Raw genomic sequence first — 27,583 nt, 5'->3', positions numbered from 1 at the left:
CGGGGTGAAACTAGCTAGTTAGAAACGTTTTATGATTTGGGCCATATTTAAATTTAAAACTGGAGAATGTTGATGAGTGGGCACTATTTTCTTTTTCTTTTAAAGTTCGGAGTATGAGGGATTTTTAAATTCAAAGAATTCAATATTAATCTTTCAAAGGATAAACTTTGCTCGTGCTTCTGAGAGAGAATTTGCATATGATAGGATTTGAATATATGACTTTTTGTAAAATAAATTAATTTCATACATGTGAATATAATAAGTTTTTACACTACCGCGTCATTCTTTTAAATTAGTAGTCATTATTTTAAAAATAAAAAAATTGTAATATTTAATTTTGTTAATATATGTTTATTAGAATTTTTAATATCAATTTCCAGGTAATACTTAAAAGATTTCTTTCTTTTCTATAAATTACAATAGAAATGTATTAATACCAATTAAATGTCAAGCTTTTCAATAAAAACTTTTCACCTTTATTTTCTTAAGTATTGTCTTAAGAATAATTAGTAAAAAAATTTTAATAAAAAATATATACTTATTAATATTTAATCAATGCTTTAATGACACATCAGAAGGAGTTGAAAAGAACATAGTTTTTATAAGAACTAAGAATATATTTATTTTTAGTTAAATTTAAAATTATATTGTGGAGTAAATTTATTAAAAATGAATAGATTATTACTAACATTTTTTTGGGTCTTAATTAATCTTCTAGACTTGGGCTAATTAAATATGTTACAAAGTTTGTCGGTGGTATCCAAATGCCCTGGAGTGTTTAAGTTGATTATAAAGTTGTTTCAAGTAGATCCTGTCATGGATAGAAAATAATAGTGGTACACACAAAATTTTACATATAAATTAGCGTCGTTTGTTTTAGTGGATGAATTTCAACGTATAATTCTCTTACACTCACTATATTTGGTTCAATAGATTTTGGAAACCTCAGGTTTGTAAAAGAAAAGGGTGGCAAAAGAAGAAAAATAGTTGACTCCACATGTGTCGATCACAACAAAAGGCCATGGCCGCAAAAACAGGGTGAAGGTTTTATGCAAAGGCCTTTTTCTTTTTATATTTTGGCTAACAAGCATTCATATAAGGGGTAAAATAGTAATTAAGTATATAATACACATTTTCATTCTACTTTTCCATTCATCCAAATAACATAAACATTAACTCATTTTTTTCTTTATTATCTTCCCTTTCATTTTCTTTACACATCTTCACATAGCATTAAATTTAAATATATATTTTAAAATAGAAGTAGTTATAATCATCAATTAAAAAGTTAAAATATAAAAATTGATAATTTGTTGGTTACATATATAGGTGTGTGGATAATATCTTAATTTTTCTTCTTTATTTTATTGACTAGACATGAGATTTTAAATTTAAAAGACATGTCGTATGAGCTAACATTACAGTATTGTAATAATTATACAATTTTGTTATTTGAAGGTCAAATAATAAATATTATTTTTAATATCACATGTAATTAATTTTTCTTAAAATTTGTAATTTACTTTTCATTTTTGTTATACAAAAAAAATATATCTCCCTTTCCTTGTAACCAAAAAACACTACAAAATTTTAGACGACAAGCAATGTATGTTTGTCATGGATGGATACTATAGTGGAGAAAGTGCTGGGAAAAAAGATATAATTTGCTGTGTCACAAAAGCCAGGCTCAAGGCAACGTGGAAGCTTTCGTGCGATTTTGACAAAATGGAATTTGACGTTGTCGTAGATTAATGTAGTAACTCAATTAAGGGACCATTGGTGGCTTTTCACATTACCTGTCCGCAAGGACCAAAAGGTTAGGAATACAATTAGAATGTTTATGTTAGACTTGGACAGTTCTCTTTTGTCAATTTTTAAGAGAATGTGCTAGATTTATTTATTTATTTATTTTAATGTTGTAGCCTTAAACCTTATTTTAAGAACTAAATATACGTGACCACCAACTGTGTGAGTCAATTGCTGTGAGATTATTTTAATTTTATTCGTAATCTTGAGTTTGAATATTTAAAGAAAAAATTTTATTGTCTACACTTGTCTAATTCAGTTCAAATATAATTTCTTTCCGTGAATAATAGATGTTTTCGAAAAAATATACTTAATATATGTACGAATGTGATATATAGAATCTAAGCAGTTCCTTTTGCCCTATTTTCTTTTCGCAATTTGTTAGAGTTTAATAAGTAATATTAAAATCAAAATTGGGACCCCAATGCTCACACCAATGACGGAAACAAATAAAAGCTAAAGTCAAAATTTGGATCCATCCTTCCTTAAATATTGGATTTATAACACAGAAGGATCACTCTGTTCTTTCTTTCTTCTTTAAAAAAAGCTTAGTACCAACGTCCGAATATTGGATTTACAAAGGATAAACATTCTGCTTCAGATTACATATGAATTTGAATTATTCAAAATTGTAATAGAGTTTTAACATCAAACTATAGAGAAAAATATTTAAAACATGTGAATGGGACCAATCTACCCTCCTAATCGTATAAGAAGAATAGTAACAATATACTATCTAATCTATTCACAAAAATTTATTGAAAATTATAAAAATAACATACGTTTTATTTTTTCTTTCTCTTAAACTAATTTTTTTTGTAATTTTATAATTTTAAATAAATTTTAATCAATAAAATTTATTATTAATATTCCTTAATTATATAATTAAACATTAATAATTTTTAAATTTTTTTATTTTCAATTCACGTACCATTTTCTTATATTGTTATATAGTTAAGTATGAATAGAAATTGAAATATATTAAAGTTGATTTTTAAAAAAATATATTTTAATTATGATATAAACATACTTAAATTTTTCGTTCTTAATACATGTAACATCGTTATTTATTTATATAATTGGTGAAATAATTTAAACAAAAAATAAGAAATAAATACATTTTATTTATATTTGTGATGTAAGAATTTGACAAAAATTTAAAACTTATACTTTTATTACTATTTGGTTTACAAATTACATAATGATTTAAAATGATGAAAGATAAATTTCTATCAATCCATTGAACTTTACAAAATAAATTTATACTTCGACGGCAGGAAAATAAACATATATTAACTTTCGTTAACGTACAAGAGTTTGATAATTATAAATTATGATTCCAAAAATACATCATATACATAATTTATAAAAGAATTAAAATAACTTAAGTCCTAATGAACAATTTATTTCCACACCAAAAATATTGATGACATGATTTTAGTCGTTGATAAATCATACATTTTACTACATTTTTAGCTTAGTTTTTAGTAGTACATAAATAGTTAAATAATCCATAAACCTGAAAATACTATAAAATTACATTTATATTCATAATTGTGTAAATAGTTTAGAGTTTTAGATTTTATCCCAATTCTGCAACACATTAGCTATTTTGTGTAGAAGTTTGAGTTAGAGATTTTAAAGTTGAGATCTGTAACACCTTAGCTATTTTCAAATAATCATTTTCGAGTAAAATTATTTTTCGCAAGTTAAAAGGAGATAATCATAAAAATTTCATTTCAATAACTTCAAGCAATTGTTTTCATAAAGTATTTCAAAATAAGGATGGATTACAAGTTTGAATCAAATCATTGCTACATGACTTAATTAATATATCATAATTTCAAAAGAATAATTTCTTAAGTCCTATAGCAGTTTCATCCATCTCCTTCACTGAGTCAGGTGCTGATCGTCTTGGTCGCTTGAAAAATAAATGTAAAGGTGAGTACTCTACACTATCACACATAAGCACAGAGACTCACCTTGCACGTTTCACCCATTTACTAACATAATTCAAATCATGCATCAAACAAACACAAAGTAATACTTTTTAACATTCTACTTCAATTCACAGATAGGTGCGCTCACTGTACCATCAAACAATCCATATACAACACTCACGTGCGCTCACTACACGTTAGTCATGCTCATTGTGGCACTGTAACCACAATTTTCTGATACTCTTAACCTCAAGGACTTACTCAGTTTCACACCATAGATGGTCACCGGTTTGCCCCGTCTCACGGATACAATGTGTGCAGTTACGAGACCCTTAGCAAAGGTGTTAGTCAGAGGCCGAGTCAGGAGGAGAATGTGTAGCCTGTACGCTCACTGTTGGTGTCATCACCACCCTCTTTTCTCCAAGATATTTCTACCGCTCTCATCTTTCACACTCCAAGTGTATCGCTGTAACAATTCATAGTTTCCAACCATTTCAAACACAATCACAATCACAATTAATATGCCATTTCCACACACTTTTACCCATATTCTCAATTATTCATAGTGTTCATGGAATGCACACACATATTCAATCACATTACATTCAAACCCCCAATTTCTATCACAATCTTATTGCAATCAAGTCACTCTATCACACACATAACATCCAACATCCATCACATTATGATTACAATGAATTTCTATCATTCCACACGTTTTCCTATGTTCTATCTCAACTACATTGCAATACATAGCAAAATAAACGGATTTTATACACAATGAAATAGGGTAGAGTCCCCCTCTTACCTCAGATTGAAGACCCAACACGAAATCAACAATGGAAATACTCCCCACATAGTTTTTTGTCCTTCAAACATTCCAAAAGCGATTCCAACCTTCAATCTAACGCACAAACGGCTTTTGGAGGTAATATAATCAGTGAAAATGAGTTGGAGATCGAGAGAATCGAAAGAAAGATGAAGAGGAAATGAGAAGTTATGTTTTCTCGAACCCTAAACCCTTCAAATACCCTAGGAGTCGCGATATTCTCGCTGCAGCGAGACTCCTTTTCGCTACAGTGAAAATATTAGACCAAACTGCACTCTGATTTTTGTATAATCTCGCTACAGCATGATCCTATTGCTATAGCAAGATTGCACCCAAAAAATACCCTCTCTGTTGCCCTCTCGGTACAGCGAGAAGTCTCTCGCTATAGCGAGAATGTAACAGATGCACGCCACTTGCCTAGGATCTTCTCGCTACAGCGAGAATGTCCCTGCAGTCCACCCTTAGCTTATTTCTCAATCAATTCCAAACACATTCAATTCTTAATACACAATCAACATTCACATTCATACTTATATATACATATTCATATATGTATACACATACACATCCACATCATCACACATATACACATATATTCACATCATTATATACATCAAATGAACATTCAATGAGAATTCCATAATTATATTAATAAACAAATAATACTATTTCAAAATTCAGAGTGTTACAACTCTCCCCTCCTTTAGGAAATTTTGTTGCCAAAATTCAATCAAAGTATACAAACAACTTCAGATACAATTCTCTCATTCTACTCTCTGTTTCCTATGTGGCATCTCCCTCATCACTTGCACTCCATACCACCTTTACGAGTGAGATCTTCTTGCCCCTCAGCTGCTTAACATGGAGATTCGCAATCCTCACTGGGTACACATCGTAGGATAAGTCTTCTCTTACTTGAACAGGGTCAAGGTCGATCATGTGGAAAAGATCTGGCATGTACTTCTGATGAAGCGATTTCATGTTGTGTTTAAAAGATTTGTCGCAAATCCTCATCAAAATTTAAACAAATTAATGTAGTACTAGGCTTACCCTAAACTGTCTCCCATGAACATTGGCTATTAATCTTCATTAAACATGTTGAAGGCATTAATTGAACAAGCAATTAAAATGGGGGTTTTGTGGTTTCAAATCAATATAAAGAGCAGCAAGCAACCAAGTTTAATTAATTTAAACAATAGAAAGTAGCAATCCTTAGTTCATCCACATAGATTTTATCCTCATTCCACTTAAGATTTAACACCCATCCTCTCTCCCATAAATTAGGTTAATTTAACAAGCGGAAATCAACCTTATGATCCTAACGAAATTACGCAATTTGTTAGGCTCTAATCCCTCATCCCAAGATTACGCAACCTTAGAATTAAACCTAGGATTAAGCAATCCCTAGTTTATAATCTCCTTAAAACGAATTAGGGTTAATTAAGCAATGTCTCCCTTATTCACCATTAATTCAATTCAAGAGGCAAGGAAGAAGTAATTCATGAAAAGAAATTAGTTATATTATCATTAAAATCAAAGAACTCAAGAATCCATGTGAACTCACTAAGGATTACACAAAATTTAGTCCTCCATGGAAATGAAGGTCAAAAACACAATTTGGAAATGCAAAAAACTCATTGGTATTAATGTAAAAGTAAGAGAAATGAGAAACCAAACCCTAGGTTGGACCATTGGCTGTCACCCAAGGTTGTCCTAAGCTCTGGAAAATGTCCTAATTTAGTAAAGAGAAAAGATACGAAAAGTGTAAGAGCTCTCTACCCTACTTTGGCAAAAATCTATTTATACTAAGGCTGGCGCCCTCCAAAGTGATTGTTTTCATTCTTTCATAGTAGACACGCGCAGCATCAGTTGGTTTTTGCCTTTCTGTAGTGTCCATTATCAACTTTGATAGTAGACACGCGCAGCACTGGTACATTTTTTGCTTTCTGAAGTTGTCACTATGAACTTTAATAGTAGCTACGCGTAGCACCTTTAATTCTGCATACTCTAGAGTGACTACTATGAACTTTCATAGTAGCCACGCGTAGGCTTAGTGGATTCTGGGCTGCTGTAGTTGTCACTTTTAGCTTTGAAAGTGAACACTTTGGTCCTTTTACTGGAAGTAGCTTGCTGTAGTGGTCACTATCAATCTTGAAAGTAGTTACTTTCACCTCAAAATCTAATAATTCTTCAAAATAAGCTTGGAGATTTCTGCCACAATATTCAAATGATCAAAACATGTAAAATAAACTATCTAAATTAATGTAAATTAACCAAAAACTAAGAAATCTATATTATTTAGCCTAATTGGAATATTCATCTTATTTACACTATCTAAGTCTATTCTTTTCTATAAAAAATAATAAATGATGTATAAAAATTTAGTAAAATATGGATTCATCAACTTCCTAAATGTAGGTTTGAGAGATTCGGAGGTAGTGTTATCTGGTAAGCTACAGGACCGATTCTATCCAGCATTTTGAATGGCCCAATGAATTTAGGAGACAACTTTTTGGATTTCGGAGACAACTTTTTGGATTTAAGAGCTCTCCCCACTTTGGTCACAGGCGAGACCTTCAAAAACACATGGTCTCCCACTTGAAATTCCAAAGGTTTTCTTCTCCTATCATAGTAGCTCTTTTGCCGGTCTTATGCAGCCTTTATCTTCTCTCTAATCATCTTGATATGTTCATTTTGCCTCTGAACTGTTTGGTGCACACAGGGTCACCTCTCTAGTCTCGTACCAACACAAAGGAGTTCTTCAGTTTATCCCATACAAAGCCTCAAATGGCGTCATTCTAATACTAGCATGGAAACTATTGTTGTATGTGAACTCCACCAACGGTAGGCATTCTTCATAAGTCAGGTAGTTGACCTCATGAGGACGTAATTGCCTCGAGACATAGGCAACTACTCTTCCATCTTGCATTAAAACACATCCAAGTCCATGTCCAGACGCATCACAATATACATCAAACTTCCTCTTCGGGTCGGGCAGAACCAACACAGGTGCTAAAGTCAACTTCTCCTTCAACTCTAGGAAACTAGCTTCACATTCCCTACTCCACTTAAACTCCTTCCCCTTATTGGTCAGCTTCGTCAAGGGGAAAGCTATTTTAGAAAATTTGTCGATGAACTTCTTGTAATAGCCAGCTAATCCTAGAAAACTGCAAATTTTTGTCACATTTGTAGGTCTCGGCCATCGGGCTATTGTTTTCACCTTAATAGGATCTACTATAATTCCATCCTTTGACACTACATGCCCCAAAACTGAATTTGGGACAGCCAGAACTCACACTTGGAGAATTTGGCAGACAATTGCCTCTCCCTCAAAATGTACAAAACAATTCTTAAGTGATCGGCATGCTCTTCTTAAGTCTTTGAATAAATTAGGATGTTGTCAATGAACACCACCACAAACTTATCCAAAAACCCATGAAAGATTCTATTCATACAGTCTATGAATACAGCAGGCGCATTGGTTACTCCAAACGACATCACTAAATACTCGTATTGACCATAACGCGTCCTAACAGATGTCTTAGGTACATCCTCATTCTTCACCCTGGTCTGGTGTACCCCGATCTCAAGTTAATCTTCGAAAATACTGCAGCTCCCCTCAAATGGTCCATCAAATCATCAATTCTAGGAAGAGGGTACTTGTTCTTTATTGTCACCTTGTTCAACTTCCTGTAATTTATGCACATCCTCATACTCTCATCTTTCTTCTTCAATAAGAGCATTGGTGTTCCCCATGGCGACACTCTTGGTCTTACAAACTGTTTCTGCAATACGTCTTCCACTTACTTCTTGACCTCTGCTAATTCCACCAGTGACATTCTATATAGTGCCACAGAAATCGGGCTTGCTCCCAGAATGAGGTCAATGGTAAATTCTATCTCTCTCTTTGGCAGCAACTCAAAAACATTCTCGAGGAAGACTTCTAAGAAGTCTCTTACCACTGAAATGTACTCTGGCTCTACTCTATTTTTGACTTCCATTGAGAACATGACCATAGAGGCCTTAGCATTTACCGTGTTCTCCCACGCACCTCGACTCAAAAGTCTAGGGATTCCTGATATTGATGCACCAAAAATCAAAATCTTTTCTCTGTAGTCCAACAAAACATGGTTGGTAGCTAGTCAATCCATTCCCAGAATTACGTCCAATTGAGAAAGAGGCAGACAAATTAGGTCTACCTTAAAGTCCTTACCGTGTACTATTACCAAACACCCGAGACACACACGATGTTACGATCGGTTTACCCGTAAGGATAGTCACTACAACATTGCACAACAATTCAGTCACATGCAACCCTAACACTTTATACAATCCACAGAAACAAATGAGTGCATAGCACCAGAGTCAAACAACACATCTAATAATTTGCTCTCTATAACGCATTTACCTCTGATCAGCTCCTCAGACTGTGAAGCCTCTGCTTCACTCATGGCAAAGACCTTTCCCAGAATGCTCGGCTTCAACCCTGTGCTTCCCCTTGATTCTGGCCTATGGCTAGTGCTCGTACTCCCACTCTTCTTAGGAGCAGCCCAGTAAACATTCGCAGTATGTCCCAATTTTTCACAGTTACTACAGTTAGTATGTGGTTGTGGGTAGTCGCTTAACATGTGTGGTCCACCACATCTGAAACATCTAATTAACCCTCTGAAAGAACCAGAACCAGAGCCACTACCGTTGCTCCTCTCTTGTGATGAGGTTCCTCTAGACTGTGAATGACTGGAGCTCAAGTTTGGCCCCTTAGAGAATCTTGGGAGTCTTCTATCTTATCTCATTGGACCATTCCCCCTAGTGTTCACAGTCTTGCCCTTAGAGTTGACTTTAAAGATTCTGCACTTGCTTACTAGAGTGGACAAGTCAATCAGTTGGAATACACTAATAGCAGCACGGATCTCTGGCCTCAGTCTATGCTCAAACTGAGCACACAAGTCTTCTTCTCCATCTTCATGCTGATAGTGAGGCCAATACTTCATCAATTCTTAAAACTTTGCTGCATACTCCTCCAGAGTCATGTTTTCTTGCTTCGAGTTAAGGAATTCTCGAGCCTTCTGCTTCTTTGGATCCTAGGAAAATAGTTTCTCATGAAGCTTGCCTTGAACGCCTCCCACTGAATGTAGCCACCTTCTTGTTGCAATGTCTAACTGGTAAACCTCCATCAGTCTTTTGCTTCACCACATAGCATGTATATGGCATAGGTCACCTTGTGTTCTTCCCTGCACCCCATGGCATGGAAAATTTTCTCCATGTCTGCCACCCACCTTTGAGCTTCTTCTAAGTCAAACTTTCCCTCAAACTTTGGAGGGTTTTGCCTAGTGAAGGTAGACAACCTTCTATACTTAGCCAGTTCTCCATCCTAATTATGCACCAGGGCCTCCAAAACACGGGTCATCCGCTCTATGAGGTCATTGGTGATACCAGCTTCTCTACCTCTACCGACCATTTCTAACCTTAGTCTAACATACATATTTAGCAAATCACATTTTAACAGGTCAACTCAACGTCAAACATTCATAATTTTTCATAATTTAGGTCAACAAAACATGTTAACATACACCTTGGATGCTTCAGCCCCAATACCTCAGTCTGATTTTGATGAACTGCTTTGATACCAAAATTATAACACCTTAGCTATTTTCAAATAATCATTTCTGAGTAAAATTATTTTTCGCAAGTTAAAAGGAAATAATCACAAAAATTTCATTTCAATAACTTCAAGAAATTGTTTTCATAAAGTATTTCAAAATAAGGATGGATTACAAGTTTGAATCAAATCATTGCTACAAGACTTAATTAATACATCATAATTTCAAAAGAATAATTTCTTAAGTCCTATAGCAGTTTCATCCATCCCCTTCATTGAGCCTGGTGCTGATCTTCTTGGTCATTTGAAAAATAAATGTAAGGGTGAGTACTCTACAATATCACACACAAGCACAAAGACTCACCTCCCACGTTTCACCCATTTACTAACATAATTCAAATCATGTATCAAGCAAACACAAAGAAATACTTTTCAACATTGCACTCCAATTCACATACAAGTGCGCTCACTGTACCATCAAACAATGTGCATACAATACCCATGTGCTCTTATTGCACCATCAAACAATATACATACAACACCCACGTGTGCTTATTACATATTAGTCACGCTCACTGTGGCACTGTGATAATAGTTTCCTGATGTCCTCAACCTCAAGGACTTACTCAGTTTCAAACTATGAATGGTCACCAGTTAGGTCCCGCCTCATGGATACAATGTGTGCGGTCACGGGCCCTTAGCGAAGCTGTTAGTCAGAGGCCGAGTCAAGAGGAGAGTATGTGGCCTGTGGTGCACCCACGCTCACTGTTGATGTCACCACCATCCTCTCTTCCCCAAGGTATTTCTACCGCCTTCATCTTCCACAACCCCAGTGTATCTCTATAATCATTCATAGTTTTCAACCATTTCAAACACAATCACAATTACAATTAATATGCCATTTCCACACACTTTCATCCACATTCGCAATCATTCATAGTGTTCATGGCATGCACACACATATTCAATCACATTACATTCAAACCCCAATTTTTATCACAATCCTATTGCAATCTAGTCACTTCACACACACAACATCCAATATCCATCACATTATACTTACCATGAATTTCTATTATTCCACACGTTTTCCTATGTTTTATCTCAACTACATTGCTACATATAACAAAATAAACATTTTATACACAATGAGATAGGGTAGAGTCCCCCTTACCTCAAATTAAGGACCCAACATGAAATCAATAATGGAAATACTCACCACATGATATTTTGTCTTCTAAACGTTCTAAACGTGATTCCAACCTTCAATCTAATGCACAAACAGCTTTTAGATGTAATTTAATCGGTGAAAATGAATTGGGGATCGAGAGAATCGAAAGAGAGATGAAGAGAAAATGGGAAGTTACGTTTTCTTGAACCCTAAACCCCTCAAATACCCTAAGAGTCGTGATATTCTCGCTGCAGCAAGGTATCTCTCACTACAGTAAGACCCCTTCTTGCTACAGTAAAAAAATATCAGACCAAACTATACTCTGATTTCTGCATAATCTCGCTACAACAAGATCCTCTTGCTACAACGAGATTACACCCAGAAAACACCCTCTTTGTTGCCCTCTCGCTACAGCGAAAATGCAACAGATGCACGTCACTTGCCTAGAACCTTCTCGCTACAGTGAGAATGTCCCTTTAGTCCACCTTTAGCCTATTTCTCAATCAATTCCAAACACATTCAATTCTCAATACACAATCAACATTCATATTCATGCTTATATACACATTCATATACATATACACATACATGTCCACATATACACATATATTCACATCATTATACACATCAAATGCACATTCAATAAGAATTCCACAATTATATTAATAATCAAATACTATTACAAAATTTGGGGCGTTACAAGATCCAAATGAAAAAAGTGGAAGAATTAAGCTTAAAAAGTCAAGAATCAATTGATATATACTAGGCGTACAACTTTGGGTGCAGAAAGTAACAACTTTGGAGGTTTTTTGAAGTGTAGAAGTTCAAAGTGAACACTTTAAGTGTTCAAAGTTAACACTTTGAATAAGAAAATCCATGAAGAACATGCGCACAACAACTTTAAATACTGAAAGTGATCACTACAGCAGCAACATTTATGAAGAGGCTAGCACGTAGCAACTTTAGGTACTAAAAGTGTTAACGTGCAACGCAAAATTCCACAGAAGGCTTGCGCGTAACATCTTTAGCTGCTAAAAGTGTTAACGTGCAGCTGCGCATAACAACTTTATGCGCTGAAAGTGTTAACATGTAACATTAGACTTGACAAAACCACTTTCAAGTGACCACTTTAGGCGCTTAAAGTTCTCACATCAGCCTAGGAAACTTCTAAAAGACCTTCTACGTTACAATTTTAACCACTTAAAGTGTTAATGTCAAGAAGGGAGGAAAAATTATAAAAAGCCAAAAACTCAGATCTTTTGGAATCTTTTCTTATTTTTTTCAATTCTACACCTTAGAAGAGTTAGAAAGGGAGATTAGGGGCGACTTTTAAGCTCTGCACCTTGAGGAATCAGGCTGGGGATTGGATTTATGAAAAAATTATGCAGCTCCTCTTCTTCTACTCTTTCTTTCTCTTTTTCTTTTAAGAACATGTTTTGATTTCTTTTTGGTAATGATTAATGAATCTGATTTTGATATTTTAAATTGATTGTGGATCTGGATTTTAAGACTTTGATTGTATTAAATATTTAATTATTTTCTTAATGCAATTCTTAGATTAACCATTCAATTGAATTGAACCTAGAGGATTTTCATCAATGAAAGTTGAATTAATTTCTCGAATTTGAATTGAATGTCAAGGTTATGGATATCTTAGGGATAAAAATTTGTGATCTTGTGATTTCTTAATTTCTAATGCCTAATGCAATATTTGATTGATTTACACCGAAGGAATTAGGATAGTTAAATGAATATTAGGATCAATGAGTCAAGGAATTGAACTTTGATTAATCTAGTGAAATTGATCATCAATCAATTTAGGAACTTAGAGTTTAGATCTACTTCAGTTTTGCAATTGATAAAGAGGTGAAATTAGTCCTAACTTCATTAACATATCTTTTCATTACTAAAATTTGTAGCTCTATTTTACTGAACATTTACATTTTACTGCACCTTTTACTTTTGTTCTCAAATGATTCAAAACATCTCTAATATTTGTTTGACTCAAATAGTTATTGATTTGTGAAGTAGTAATTGATAGAACTAATCTTTGAGGACGATACTTGGGACTAAAATGAATTCTAAATTTTATTACTTGCTATAACTATTTAGTACACTTACTAGTTAGTGTTCTCTCATAAATAATGCATTCAAAATTGATTACAAATTTCCATAACTAACAAACAACAATGCATTCAAAATACAAAGACGTCATAAATAATTGATTATAACCTTAATTTTAAGAGTAAATAAGCATACACATAACATAGGTCTGACACTATACACGTATGGAATTCTATAGGTTATATAAGATTATTAGAGTCAATGGGTGAGTAATTATTTGATGTTGGTTTTTACCAAATTGGTATGATACTAGTTAAGGATTTAACATTTATCAAGGAAGAAAGTCTGACAAGTTGCTTATAATTGAAAGTATGTTTGTTTGATTAGACTATACATATGACATACTGTGTGAGAATGATTCATCATTATAAGACTAAGAATCAATTTAATTGGGTTAAAACAAAAACTTGGCATTTGGTTGTTAGGAAAATGTTGTTACAAGCACGGTCGTGCATATGGTCAAAACACTCCTGTGTTGGTTGTTAGGGTCTAGGCATACTAACTTTACCAAAGCTCTATTTTTCAACCAATTTAGGTCCAAAACGTGCCCAAAACTCAATTGTAGCCTTCTTATGTCAAACTGTACAATCAATATATGAATCAATATAAAACTTAATTAAAATAATAGTTATACATAGTTATATAAGCTGTAAAAGCATGCCAAAATACAGACTTATTAGACCACAAAATAATTACTATACTTTAATTATGGGTTAGAGCTCTCCTTACATTGAGATAAAGTTTTATAAAGAGATTTGTGAAAAATCTTGTTCAGAGAACTAAGATCTTCCTAAATATTACAAAAGAGAGCACTTTTAAGAAGAGAGAAAACATAGAAATAGAATGGAGTTTGAAGAATTAAGTTTCGAGAAACTTACTTGGAGTCAATCAGAACGAATGTGCAAGTTTAGATTCAAGGAAGAATTGGGGTTTAAGAGATATTTGTCTGAGAGAAAAGAGATGAGAGATCAGAGAGAAATGGTAACTTGGATTGTAATCCAAGTTTTACATTAGAAAACCCTTAAATACTCCTCAAACTCGTGACTTCCTTGCTACAGCGAGCAACTTGCGTTGTAACGAGATCACTCTCGCTGGAGCGAGCTCTCCTCTTGCTATTATAAAAAAACTAGACAATGATTTTTTTTGTCATTTTAACTATAGCAAGAATTTTTTGCTACAGTGAGAAAGTTGTTATGTCATCATTATCCACTTCTTGCTTTAGTAAGACTCTCTTGCTGCAGTAAGAATGCTTAATTGAGTCTAGTTCAAGATGCTCTGTCTCAATATAGCGAGAGATCCTATAACCTTCAAACTTTAAACTCTCCTAATTTTAAACAACATATGTAATCAAATCATATAAAATATAATAATAACAATTAACAAAAATAAAGATATTACAGTACAAATATAAATTATATATACTTTAAAAAATTATTTACAATGTTATTTTTATAATTTAATTAAAATGCATCAACATAATTAAGGTGTAAATGAATCGAGTTCAGTACTTGAATTCAAGCACTTATGAAAAAAATTTGTTTAAACTTGACTTATTTATGTAAATGAGCCAAATCTATTCTAATAATTTACAACTTTTATTCATAGTTGTTAATTTGTCATGTTTTAAATATTTTGAAAAAAATAGATTATTAGTTTTTTTTTTATCTTTCTATATTTTAATGTGTGCTTTAAACTGCACAAATATTAGCGCTTTTTACAGGAATATTGTTAAAAAAAATAAAATTACTCAAATAGCACCTTAGCCATTTTATTTACAGATGTAGACCCAATTTTGGTGAAAGCTATTGACATTTGGGAACCGAATTCTGAGTTGCTATTTTCTTTTTTTTTAATATAATAAAATAAAAATTATTATTTAAACTACATTTATATATTTATTTATTTATATTTTATTAAAATAAATATTTATAAATATTTTATTAGTTATATATAATAAAATAAGGTTTATTATTTAATTTATGTTTATATATAATAAGTAAATTATTTTAGTTAATGTTTAAAAACTATTTAAAATATTTAAATAATAAGTATATTATTTTAGATAATAATGTTAATGCTTAAATTATTTATAATTAAAAAATACTTAATATATTTTTCAAAATTAAAAAAATATATTAAATATTATTCTGTTTATTTATTTATTTAAATATGTAATTTTAAATTAATATTTATAAATATTAGTATGATAAAATGATATTTTGAATAAAAATTTTATTTTAATTAAATTATTTTTTAAAAAGTGTCATTATTTAATATTATAATTTTATAATTTTGAATAAATTTTATTTGAGAATAAAAAATTTATTTTTAAAAAGTAAATAAAATATTAAATTATAAGTAAATTATTATAGTTGAGACAAATATTTTGAAATTAACGTTTTCATATTATTATTAAGGTAACATTGATGAAGATAAAGTGCATTAATAAAGATGATAACAAATTCATAACAACATTAGTAATTAACTATCTCCATAATGGTGGTCAGTTCCACAACGAGGGTGGCGTCTTTGACGTGGTGAGTTTCGTCGTTGTGGTTGTTGCTCTGGGATTTCATGATGAACTTGTGGAGGATTTGGATCATCATGAAGGTCTAGTTATTGAAATGCATTTGATGAATTATCAGGTTCATTATCAAAATCCGGTTGGTAAAGAGACTGCATATAAATTTGTGCTGAAGATGAAGTTGTAAAATCAACTCCAAATAAGTTTGTAAAAAAATCCTCTAATGTTGTTGCAAACGAATGTCTTGTGTTAATTATGTTTGCTTCTGGTGTAATGTTCAGAGGAATTGATGCAGTCTCGTGGTATGACGGTGTGGAAGTCGTACCCATTTCAAATGTGTTGGTAGTCTTTAGTTGTTGGTCGCTCTTCCTTGGATCTTGTAGTAGTGGTGGCACAGATAGGAAATAGATAAAATTGACAATGTACCATTCCATGTATTCTTGTGTATGACACAATGGGCCTTGTATTGGATGATCAGTTATTGTCAGCTCACGTCTGTTGTTTCATATCTCGATCCATTGAGCATGTTTTGTAACCCAATTTTCATCCTGTCATCCTCTCATGTCAATTTTGTAGAGGTCATTCAAATTATTAGGTGGAGAAGGAACTTCTTCGATTAGACAAAACTGTAATTTGACTCTATCTGTTTGGTGCCATTCAACAATTGCAAAACAAAGGATGGGAGTACATGAAGTCCACAGTTGGACATCTCTATATGCTTCCATAGGTATTGATGTCTGCAAGTCTTGATATGGCGCCCATAAAAACTACAAATATATTTAACTTTGTTATTTAAGATGATGTGTAAAAGATAAGAAAATAAATATGAAGAGTTGCCTGATTAGCTTGAATGTGATCAAACATTGATCTTTACCCCACAACATCATTGTGAGGTTTATTTCGAAAGTTTAGTACTTTACCCCCGCTCCATCTGCACACGAGAGGGTATGTTGGTGGATTACTAGAAATTGGCGCAATATATGGCATGCAATACCATGCCCAAGACATTAATAGTGATGAGCAACCACCCATTGTTTTGCTACCAACTTCCGTGGCTCTGCACATTTCCCTGTACAACATAGCTAAACAAGCAGAACCCCAACTATACCGTCTTATTCTTCTAAGATTAGTTAATAAAGCTAAATACATAAGATGTACTTTGTTGCATGTTTTGTCAGGCATCAAAACACCTCCAATTAAACCTAGTATATAAGCCCTACAATGGGCGTGAATTTCTTCTTCAAATGGTTGTTTTGGTAATGGCAACATGTTGTCTCTCAGCCACTTTAGTTTTAGCATAGAGCCAATAAGTGACTCTCCCTTGACTGACATGATACCGAGATATGTGTTACACACTTCCTCCCAGTCAAACATTGTTGGACCAATGACTAGTAAACCATCAACTCTTAGCCCGAGTTGAAGTGCAACATCCTTCAGGGTTATGGTGCACTCCCCTGTTGAAAAATGGAATGTGTGAGTTTCAAGTCTCCACCTCTCAACCAAAGCTGTTATCAATGTGTGATCCACCTTAAGATGCCTTAGCTTTGCTACTCCAGTAAAACCAAGTTTTTCAAGTATAGGAACAATTAGAGGACTGGGTTCTGACATTGAATGACAGAAAGATGAAATCATGTTTTCAGTTTTCAGTTTCCTGCAGTTATTAATAAATTAGTAACATTATATGTAGAATAATAGATTTACATATTTAGTTAATAATGCTAATGTGTAAAACTTACCGTTCTTCCAATGAAAGCGGACCTGTGTTCGTTTTGCTTCTAGAACAACATTTTTAGCAATGGAAGCAAAGACTGAGAGAAACGAAGAACAAAGATGGATGCAAGTTTGAATGAAAACATGTGGCCTTGGATGAATATATTTATAGATAAATGGAGAAGTCACTATCTCTTGGCATGCGTGACTGAGATGTCACTATCTCTTGGCATGCGTGACTACTGAGATGTGACTATCTCTTGGCATGCGTGAATGGAGAGGTCATCATCAATCGTAAAACGTGGTGAAACATTAAATGATTGAGAATCCAAAGTTACCATTATAAATAGCCATTTTCGTGGTCATTTTATTCATTCAACCTTCTAAGCTTGTTCCTTGTTCTTGTGAATCTTCTCCTTCTAAAAATGTGTTCTTCAAGAGGTTATTTTGGACCTTTAAGGCATGCATTGATGGTTTTTCCTTTTGCAAACCAATTGTTCAAGTGGATGATACATTTTTGACTAGCAAATACAAAAAAACTTTATTAGTGGCAGTTGCACAAGACGGCCGCAACAACATAATTCTCATTGCTTTTGTTGTGGTTGAAGGTGAAACTAGCGATGCATGGTTCTTTTTCTTAAAAACTTAAGGAGGTATGTAACCCCGCAAGAGGGGTTGTGCCTCATTTCGAATCGTTACGAGGTCATAAGAAGTGCATACTTCAGAAATGGAAGTGGTTAGACAGAAAACAATTTTGTCCATGTATATTGCATTAGACACATTGCACAAAACTTCATGCGACGATTCAAAAATGCTGCACTAAAGAAAGATGTCGTAAATATAGGTAATTTTTTACATACTCTATATTATCATTAATATTTATACAATTGTTTAGCTAGTTATATTAATTTAATTTGTAATCTTGTTTCCAGCATATGGGATGACTGAACTGAGATTCTTTTACTATTACAACATAGTAACAGATAATAATCCTGAAGCTGCACAATGGTTGGACAACATCCCAAGGAAAAAATGGACACTGGCATGAGATAACAGACGACGTTAGGGACACATGACAACAAACTTAGCGCAGTCAATCAATTCGGTCTTCAAGAAAATCAGAAACTTACCAATTTGCTCTACGGTCATGACAACATACACCCGTTGCAATAAGTTCTTCATTGACAGAAGCAAGGAAGTAGATGCAATGATTAATGCTGGACATATATACTCGGAGGTTGCAACTAAAGCAATTCAAGATGCACAGTCAAAGGCAAACACTCATAGAGTCATCACCTTTGATAGAACAAGCACTAGATTTTTAGTTGAAGAAACACAACATCCGACAGAAATTCGACCCGTAAGAAGATTTACAGTACGGTTAGATGAAATGTGGTGTGACTGTGACAAGTTTCAAAAAGTTCACATCTCATGCTCGCATGTACTTGCTTCATGCTTACACGCACACCACAACTTTGATATCTACATATCTCCTGTGTATACCTTACAACAAGTTTCTAAGGTATACAAAGGTCAATTTGGTGAACTTAGACACGAAGACTATTGACCATCTTACATGGGCCCAATTTTGTGTCCAAATCCAGAACTGAAAAGAATTTCAAATGGTCGACCCAAGTCTAGTAGGATAAGAATAGAGATGGACATTAATAAAGAACAACAAAGTCGAGCAAAAAATTGTTCTTATTGTCATACCCCTGGTCACACAAGGAAAATATGTGTAAACATCGCTCAAGCTTCTAGTTCCTGCCATTGATTTTTATTGTTGTTATTATCTTAAAATTTTCTTAATGTCATTTTTAATTTTATGAATGTCATTGCAACTTTTAAATTTTTAGTATTTGTAATTTATATTAAATATATAATTATATATATAATATATCTACATAATATTATTTTATTATATTTATTAATATTAATAACATATTTTTTAAAATAAATAATTGTGTATAAATTTTAATAAAGATTAATATTTCAAAATAAATAAACAAACTAGTTATGCTTTAATACTTTTATTTATTTATAAATATATAAAATTAAATAAATTATTATTATAATATTTATTTTATACAAATTTAAAATTAAATAAATTATTATTGTAATTTTAATTTGTTTTATAAATATAATTTTAAATAACTAAAAATATAATTTTAGAATATAATATTAATATCATTTTCAAAAAGTTAAAATTATATTAAATAATATAATTTTAATTAAACATAAATATTATTTATTATATTAAATATGTCAAATAAATTTTAATAAGCATTTAAAATTAATATTAATATTATTTTTATTATATTTATTATAAACATAAATTAAATAATAAACCTTATTATAATAAAATATAAATAAATAAATATATAAATGTAATTTAAATAATAATATTTATTTTATTATATTAAAACATAAAATAAAATTAAAAAAAAGGAAATAGCAACTCAGAATTCGGTTCCCAAGGGAATCGAATTTTCTAATAGCTTGCACCGAAATTAGGTCTACACCTGTAAATAAAATGGCTAAGATGCTATTTGAATAATTTTTATTTTTTATTTTACAATTTTCCTGTAAAAAAACTCTAAATATCACAACGAGTTTATGATTTTACTATGCGATTATTAACCATGGGGCAAGATAATAATAGCTTTTTATGTAATTATTTTTTTCTCTTATTTATTTTCACTTAATTTCCCGTGTTATTCATCCAAATTGATTCATAATCTCAGATTGTATATTCCAATTGTGAATATATACTGTAATTTTTAATAAAATTTATTCACATTTAAATATTTACTCTTTGTTTCATGTTATTTTTAAAATGTACAATTCATTATATTAATAAAGAAAATATTTATTTTACTCTCCCTTTCTCTCCCTATATATATATTGATTATGTATGATTTAACTTCAACTTATGTAAGGCAATATTTTATACTTATCCGAAACCCTAAAATTAGAGATTTAAATACGAAAAAATTTCTTACCACATATTAATAAATACAAGGCTTCGTCGCATTGCATAGTTGAGAGTCTAATTTGAATATGAAAGTAGACTTTTCCTATTAAGTTGTTAATGTTATAAATTATGCAACTCAGAACAGATATATATTTTATTTTATTTTTTTCAGTTTTGAATACTTCACTTCTCAGCAAGTTTTCATTTTATTTCTCTGTGTGGCAATACATGTGATTTTTTATACCCTCGTTCTGTCTTGCAAGCACCTTGAAACGACGAGAAATGTGTTTTTATTAATTCCTGAACACGGAAAACTAATGAACCACTAGGCACACAATCGAGTCATTTTCCAGAACAAACGAAGCAACACTGACATAAAAACAATTAACAATACCAATTGCAACATTCATATCCTTACAGCAAACTCCAAAGGGATAGTTTTAGTGCTCTTATCATGTCAATGAATACCTAACTAACTAAACATAGCCACCATTGACACGAATGACTTGGCCATTGATCCATTCAGCGGCATCAGAGACCAAGAAACCAACGACAGGAGCAATATCTTTGGCCTCACCGAGTCTACCAAGGGGACACTCTTCAACCGCCATATTAACCATCTCCTCCGTCTTCCCCTCGAAGAACATGTCCGTCGCCACCGGTCCCGGCGCAACGCAATTCGCCGTTATCCCACTCCCTTTCAGCTCCTTCGCCAGAATCTTCGTCATCGCCTCCACTGCCGCCTTCCACGCCGCGTACGTGCCGTACCCCTGTTTCAGCGACGCCGCCACCGACGTCGTCAACAGCACGATCCTCCCTCCGCCGCCGCGCTTCACGCGATTCGCCGCCTCCCGCGCGCACAGGAACGCTCCGCGCGCGTTCACCGCGAAGGTGCGGTCGAAGGACTCCACCGAGGTGTCGGCCACGAAGGGATAGGTGCCGTCGAGGACGCCGGCCGAGTTGACCATGATATGGACCGGCGAGTCGAAGGCTCGCTCGGCCGAGTCGAAGAGCGACTTCACCTGGACCGAGTCGGACACGTCAGCGCGTATGGAGATGGCTCGCGGCGCGCCGGAAGATGAGTTGGCGTTGATTTCGGCGGCGACTGAATCGGCTAGGTTGGAGTTGGAGGTGTAGTTGAGGACGAGGCGTGCGCCGAGTGAGGCGAGGTGAAGCGCAATTTCTCGGCCGATTCCGCGGGAGGAGCCAGTGACGATTGCGACTCGGTCTTGAAGCGGAAGGGGTTGTGTAGGAGTAGCCATGTCTTGTGGTTGGCTGTGAACTCAACTCGTGAATCGGTAACTCACATACTCGTTTTGTGCATTGATTGGTTCTGATTTATTGTGGATGTGAAATTTCATGAAAATGCATATTAGCATCATCTTTTATCGAAAATATAATGCAATTAAGTTAATTAACCAAAGCGTTTGCAGGAATCACCTATAAAAGCCTTTAACGATATAAAATTTATAAATTCTTTCGGTGAAATGGTGAAAAGATTGTGTATTTTATCGTGTAGTGTTCGGTGGCACTGGACCATCGTGGAACACTGGATTTGACAGCCCTTGTTTGTTTACCAAGGGATGTTTGAAAAGACATAAGAGCAGAAGAAATATATTGTATTTTAAATAAATATATTTAAAATTAATATATTTAATATATAAATTATGTATTTTTTATTATAAATAATATATTTTTTAATTTTAAATTAAAAAATATATCATTTTTTTTTCAAATATATGTTAAGTTAAAATAAATAAATAAATTTATACCTATCAACCAGACATAAATTAAAGAATAAAAAGATATTAAAAATAATTGTTAAAAATGATATAATAAAAATAAATAAATAAAAGATAATTATGTATAATAGTTATAATAAGTTTTTTAGATTTTATGTTTTAATAATATATTTTTTTATTAATTATAATTCAATATTATTTACAATTATGATTTATCTATGCAAAAGAAAAAGAGCTAAATGCAATAATAAATTTATAATCGATTTTGTGATAAGAATGGAAGAATGATATAGTATGGATTTATTAGCTTATTTACCCTTTATTTGCATGAAAGGAATGAACATTTAAGCTTTGGTTAAGAGTTTGAAGGAGGAGGGAGGAAAAAGGTTTAAAGGGAGAAGGAGAATGGAGGTGGAACAAGGTTAAATCTTTCTATTGTTTGGATATTTAATATTAAGAGGGGAGCTTCGTAATGAGAAGAGTTAATTATATAAATGATATTATTATACTTTTTATATTTTTTTTAAAATGAATGTTTTTAAAATTAAAATTTTTATTTTTTATAATTTTTTTAAAAAAAATTCTCACTTGAAAAACTAACATTAAAAAAAAGTTAGAAGTCTAATTGTAAAAGAAAACGAAAGTGTGAAAGAGAGAAAAAAAACCTCTAAATTAGAGAAACTCAAAAAATTAGCGTTAAGAAGGCTTTAAAGAGTGTAGAAAACTCCCCTTCCAAACCTTTCCCCTCCTAATTTAGTAACCCCTAAATAAGGTTTAATCCCTCCCTTCCTTTCTCTTTCTCTCCTAAACACAACTCCCAAACATAACTTTAGAAGTCAGTGACATTGCTTATATGCTTTCTAATTTGTGAGTAACACTAACTTAACCATGTGATGCATCAATTTGGAATGGTACAACATATTCCTTGTGACATATTCTAAATAGATAAATTACATAACACTACACTACAAGACAAAACATGCGAGAATTGGCATGATAAGTCTAAACATGTCTTAGCCTTATGGGACAGAAGACTAGATTGGGTTATATTGAGCCGCAAATTGGATTATTAAGTTCCAATTCAAAGAATATGGTGGTACATTACTTATACTAAATGTTGGATGATGAGAGATGCAATTATATATACATTCTTGGTAAGTATTTATTTACAAGTATTTGATTTACAATTGTTTAAAAATGTTTTTTTATTATTTCCAAATTATGATATGTATAAACTTGTTACATGTTTTTTGCCATTGTAGGGAGATGCACACAAGAGGGCTTACTACTTGTGCAGTGATGGATAAGAGTCATTCAAATTTGATGAGGTGTAAGAATTATGTGAGACCTGATAAATCTAGATTTTGTTGGATTTATAGTTAGTTTTCTAGGAGATTTTTTTATAGAAAATTGTAGTTAGGAAGATGAAAATCACATAAAAAAAAGATAATTGTTCATAAAATTCAATTCAATTTTTAGTAAAATAAATTATTTGGATTTAATAGAATTCTTATGCAAATTTTGCTATTGAATTAATTTTGCAGAAAATTTTAAGAAAAAATGCACAAGTTAGAAGCATTAAGAATTTAAATGGGTTATGTGTGGTTATTTTCATAGCAAAAAGTGAGCCTTCTAAAGGCTAAAAATGGGTGAAAAGTTATGTGTAGACACTTTGAGGATCAAGAGTAGTCACTACATGTTACTTTCTCAAAAGTTGCATTAAAAGTAAGATTGAGTAGCAAGTGTACTAGTATAGTTGTAGCAAATTATAAAATCTTGGAATCAAATTTGAGTCTCAAATATCGTTTTCAGGGAACAGTTTTCTCAAGTATCACTTCACAATTCAACAATTAGTTGAGTCTAACACAATTCAATTGGAGTTTGTAATATTTGAAAACAAATTAACAAGTACATAGTTCAGAAAACGTAACAGAGAAAAAACTACGAATTTTTGGATTGAAACAGATGAATAAAACATAGTTAGGGGTTTATTTCACCAAAACTTCAATGTTAATTCAATTAAGTTATGAACGTTCAAGCATTTAAATTGATTGACAATCAGTTTCACAATTTATTAATCAGAAGTTAATTCTTTAACTCAATAATTCTAACATTCAATTCAATCATCCTAATTTCTTAGATCTGATTTAATTAAATGTTGCATTAAGCATTAGAAACCATAAGATTGCAAGATTAAGATGACTTATCTCTAAGAAATCAATAATCTTGGTAGTTAGTTCAAATCTGAGAAATAATTTCAACTTCTATTGACAAAAACTTCTCTGTGTTTAGTAAATCAAAATTTCATCCAACAACTACTTGATTAATAGAATTAACAAATCAATCCAATCAAATACTCAAAGTTCAGATCCAACATCAATTCAACACTTTCATTTTGGATCCATAAATCCCTAACTACAAAGAGTTTAGACATCCATTGCACAATGAAAATAGAAAGAAAAATAAGAAGGAGATGAGCAAAGAATCATCTTCAATCTTCAGTCTGATTCCTCAAGATGTGAAGCTTGGTGTTCGTCCCCAATCTCTCTCTCAGACTCTCTTAAGACAAGAAAATAAAATGAAAATGAAAAATGAATCAAAGATACAAAAAATCTAAGCTAACTCATACTTATAGAATTTTTTGCTTTTCTGACGTGATCACTATTTTTCAATAAAGTAACCACACAGAAGCCTTTCTGGCAACCTTCATGACTGGAACAATCACTAATTTTTCTAATCTACCTAACATGCAAAAATCAAAGCAAATGTAGCATACTATCATGCAGAAAATTAAAAACAAGGCATAAAAAGAGAGTGCATAGCATGTTCAATGTAAAAAAAAATAAACACTAATATTCCCCAACAACGGTGCCAATTTGATGAAGAGAGTTGTCGCTACCTCTATCAAAGTTTAAACAAAATTAATGTATTACTAGGCTAAACTAACCTAGGGCATCCTCTTATGAACATTGGGTATAAGATTATACATTAAACATGTTGTGAGCACTAAGTTCAGAAAATAAATAAGGGGTTTGTTGTTTTCAAATTTAAAGGCATTCAAACAAAAATTTAAGTTGAAAAATTCAATTAGCAAAATATATTAACCCCTAGTTCATTTATATCAGTTCCATCATGAATCCTTTTAAAAATCAACACATCATCCTTTCCTAAAATTAGGTTAATTAAAACAAGCATTAATAAACCCTAATTTCTCATGCAAGATTAAGCAAATCACATGAGCTCCAATCTCGGGACCTTCGTTAGAATAAAGCAATCTGAGAACCAAACTCAAAATTAAGCAAATTGAGCTTTGAATCCCTCTTAAAAATGAAATTAAGATTGATTAAGCATGAATCTTGATTTTATTCTTAATATAGTTTTCAAGATATTAGAGAAGATGAAATTCATAAAAAGAAATTCGTATTGGCAATAAATTCAAGATTTCAAGAACCTCTATGAATTTTCTAGGGATTAAAAACAAAATTTAACCCTCCATGAGAATGGAGTTCGGCATTACAAGAGATAAAATGCAACAAAACCAGAGAAATTCAATATAAAAGTAGAGAAAAAGCAAGATGAAATAAGAAGTAACCCTAATTTTAAACCCTTGGTAGCCACACAAGGTCTGACTTAAGCCTCTGCAAATGTATCTAAAATGAAAAGTACAAGAAATGGCAAAAAGATCTCCATCCTAAAAGTGAAAATCCTATTTATAGTAAAAATAACATTTCCTGGAGTGACCACTTTGGCTGTTGATAGTGTTTACACGCAATCCATTACAACTTCTCTTCTCTATGGTGTTCACTTTCACTAGCAAAAGTGATTACGTGTAGCTTCGTTGGGTAAAATGCATGTGCATGTTTATTATGAATAACGAAAATGTTTCTGTTAAGGAAACACTAGTCTTCAAGTCTCTGCTCTGAAACGGTGACGTCCTTCTGACTGTCGCTGACGTGGGAAGGATACCTGCAAAAGGCACTCCGATGCTAAAGTCAAGATTCGGTTCTAAGTAATAAATGCTATTTAATAATGAAAATTCAACCTTTTACCTGTACTTCCAACCTTCCTTTTATAGGCATCATTATAGGCTAATGGGCCTGCTGAGTTAACCTTGATTTTGGCCCTTTACTTAAAATAGATAATGATCTGATTATTACCCTTAATTGGGTTAATTACCTTCTAATCCTGATAAAAGGTATTTGGCCAAACTGGGCCGAATAGGTACTCGATTTCCTTTTCTTATATGTAGGACCGATCAGTTCCCTATCCAGTACAGTAGGGGAGTATTGATTTTGTCAGATTGGTGTATTTTTATATATATTATTCCTTTTGAATCGTATTGTGTATGCTTGAATTATATGAATTATTCAAATGTTGGAGTGTAAATATGAAAGTTGTATGATTGTTGATTTAAGAGCTATGCAATTGCAGTGTAGAGTGATTGCTATGTTTAATATCATTAAATGTATTATGCATGTAATAACCTATGGATTGTAACCAAGGACATGTATTGCCTTATTTGAGAGTTCTAGGTGCAGGGTGTTTCGCTTAAGCGCTTAAGCGAGACTAAGTCATGCAGAATTGAGCATTCTGGAGTGATCTCGCTCAAGTAAGATAGGATAAGACCTTTCCAGTTATCTTTCATCTAGGCGATAAGCGACCTCGCTCAGGCGAGAGAAGTTCGCTCAAGCGAGGAGTCACAGAAAAAATAGATAGTTCTTTAGCGGTCTTGCTTTGGCGAGATTACTGCACACTCAAGCGAGATGCAACTCACTCAGGCAAGATGTCTCTCGCTCAAGCGAGAATGGCAGAAATTTAGGTACTTCCACTGTTTGGTTTTCTTGCCTAGGTGAGGATAAGCTTGCACAGGCGAGAGCAGGGCTCGCTCAAGCGAGAGTGCGCAGGCCTGGAGGGGTATTTAAGGAACCCAAAGCAGAGAAACGTTCATTTCTCTCCAGACAACCTTCTTCTCTCATTTTTTTCTCTGTTTTCTCATGTTCTTTCCTTAGAGAAAATCTTTTTGAAGTTGAATTTCTTCCCTATCCTAGTGGGAACCTCTGCTTAGTGCGAATCTAGTGAGGTGATTTGAGCCCTCAAGTGTTGTTTCTTTCTTTGGAACTCACCTGGAGTCTGATATAAGGAAACCTAGTTCCAGGTAAGAAGT

General features: G+C 32.7%; 1 protein-coding gene across 1 annotated transcript; it reads right to left on the bottom strand.

The window, feature by feature from the left end:
• Positions 1-20,954: 20,954 nt before the first annotated feature.
• LOC113869358 (NADPH-dependent aldehyde reductase-like protein, chloroplastic) lies at positions 20,955-22,016 on the bottom strand. The gene has a single exon (XM_027505650.1). It carries the CDS (start codon positions 21,937-21,939, stop codon positions 21,154-21,156), a length of 786 nt encoding a protein of 261 aa, XP_027361451.1. The 5' UTR covers positions 21,940-22,016; the 3' UTR covers positions 20,955-21,153.
• Between the last annotated feature and the right edge of the window lie 5,567 nt (positions 22,017-27,583).

This window comes from Abrus precatorius, unplaced genomic scaffold (genome assembly GCF_003935025.1).
Source record: "Abrus precatorius isolate BTA unplaced genomic scaffold, Abrus_2018 Scaffold6, whole genome shotgun sequence".
Taxonomy (NCBI): Eukaryota; Viridiplantae; Streptophyta; class Magnoliopsida; order Fabales; family Fabaceae; genus Abrus; species Abrus precatorius.
The sequence above is the reverse complement of the archived record's forward strand: the minus strand, read 5'-3'. Positions and strand labels throughout refer to the sequence as shown.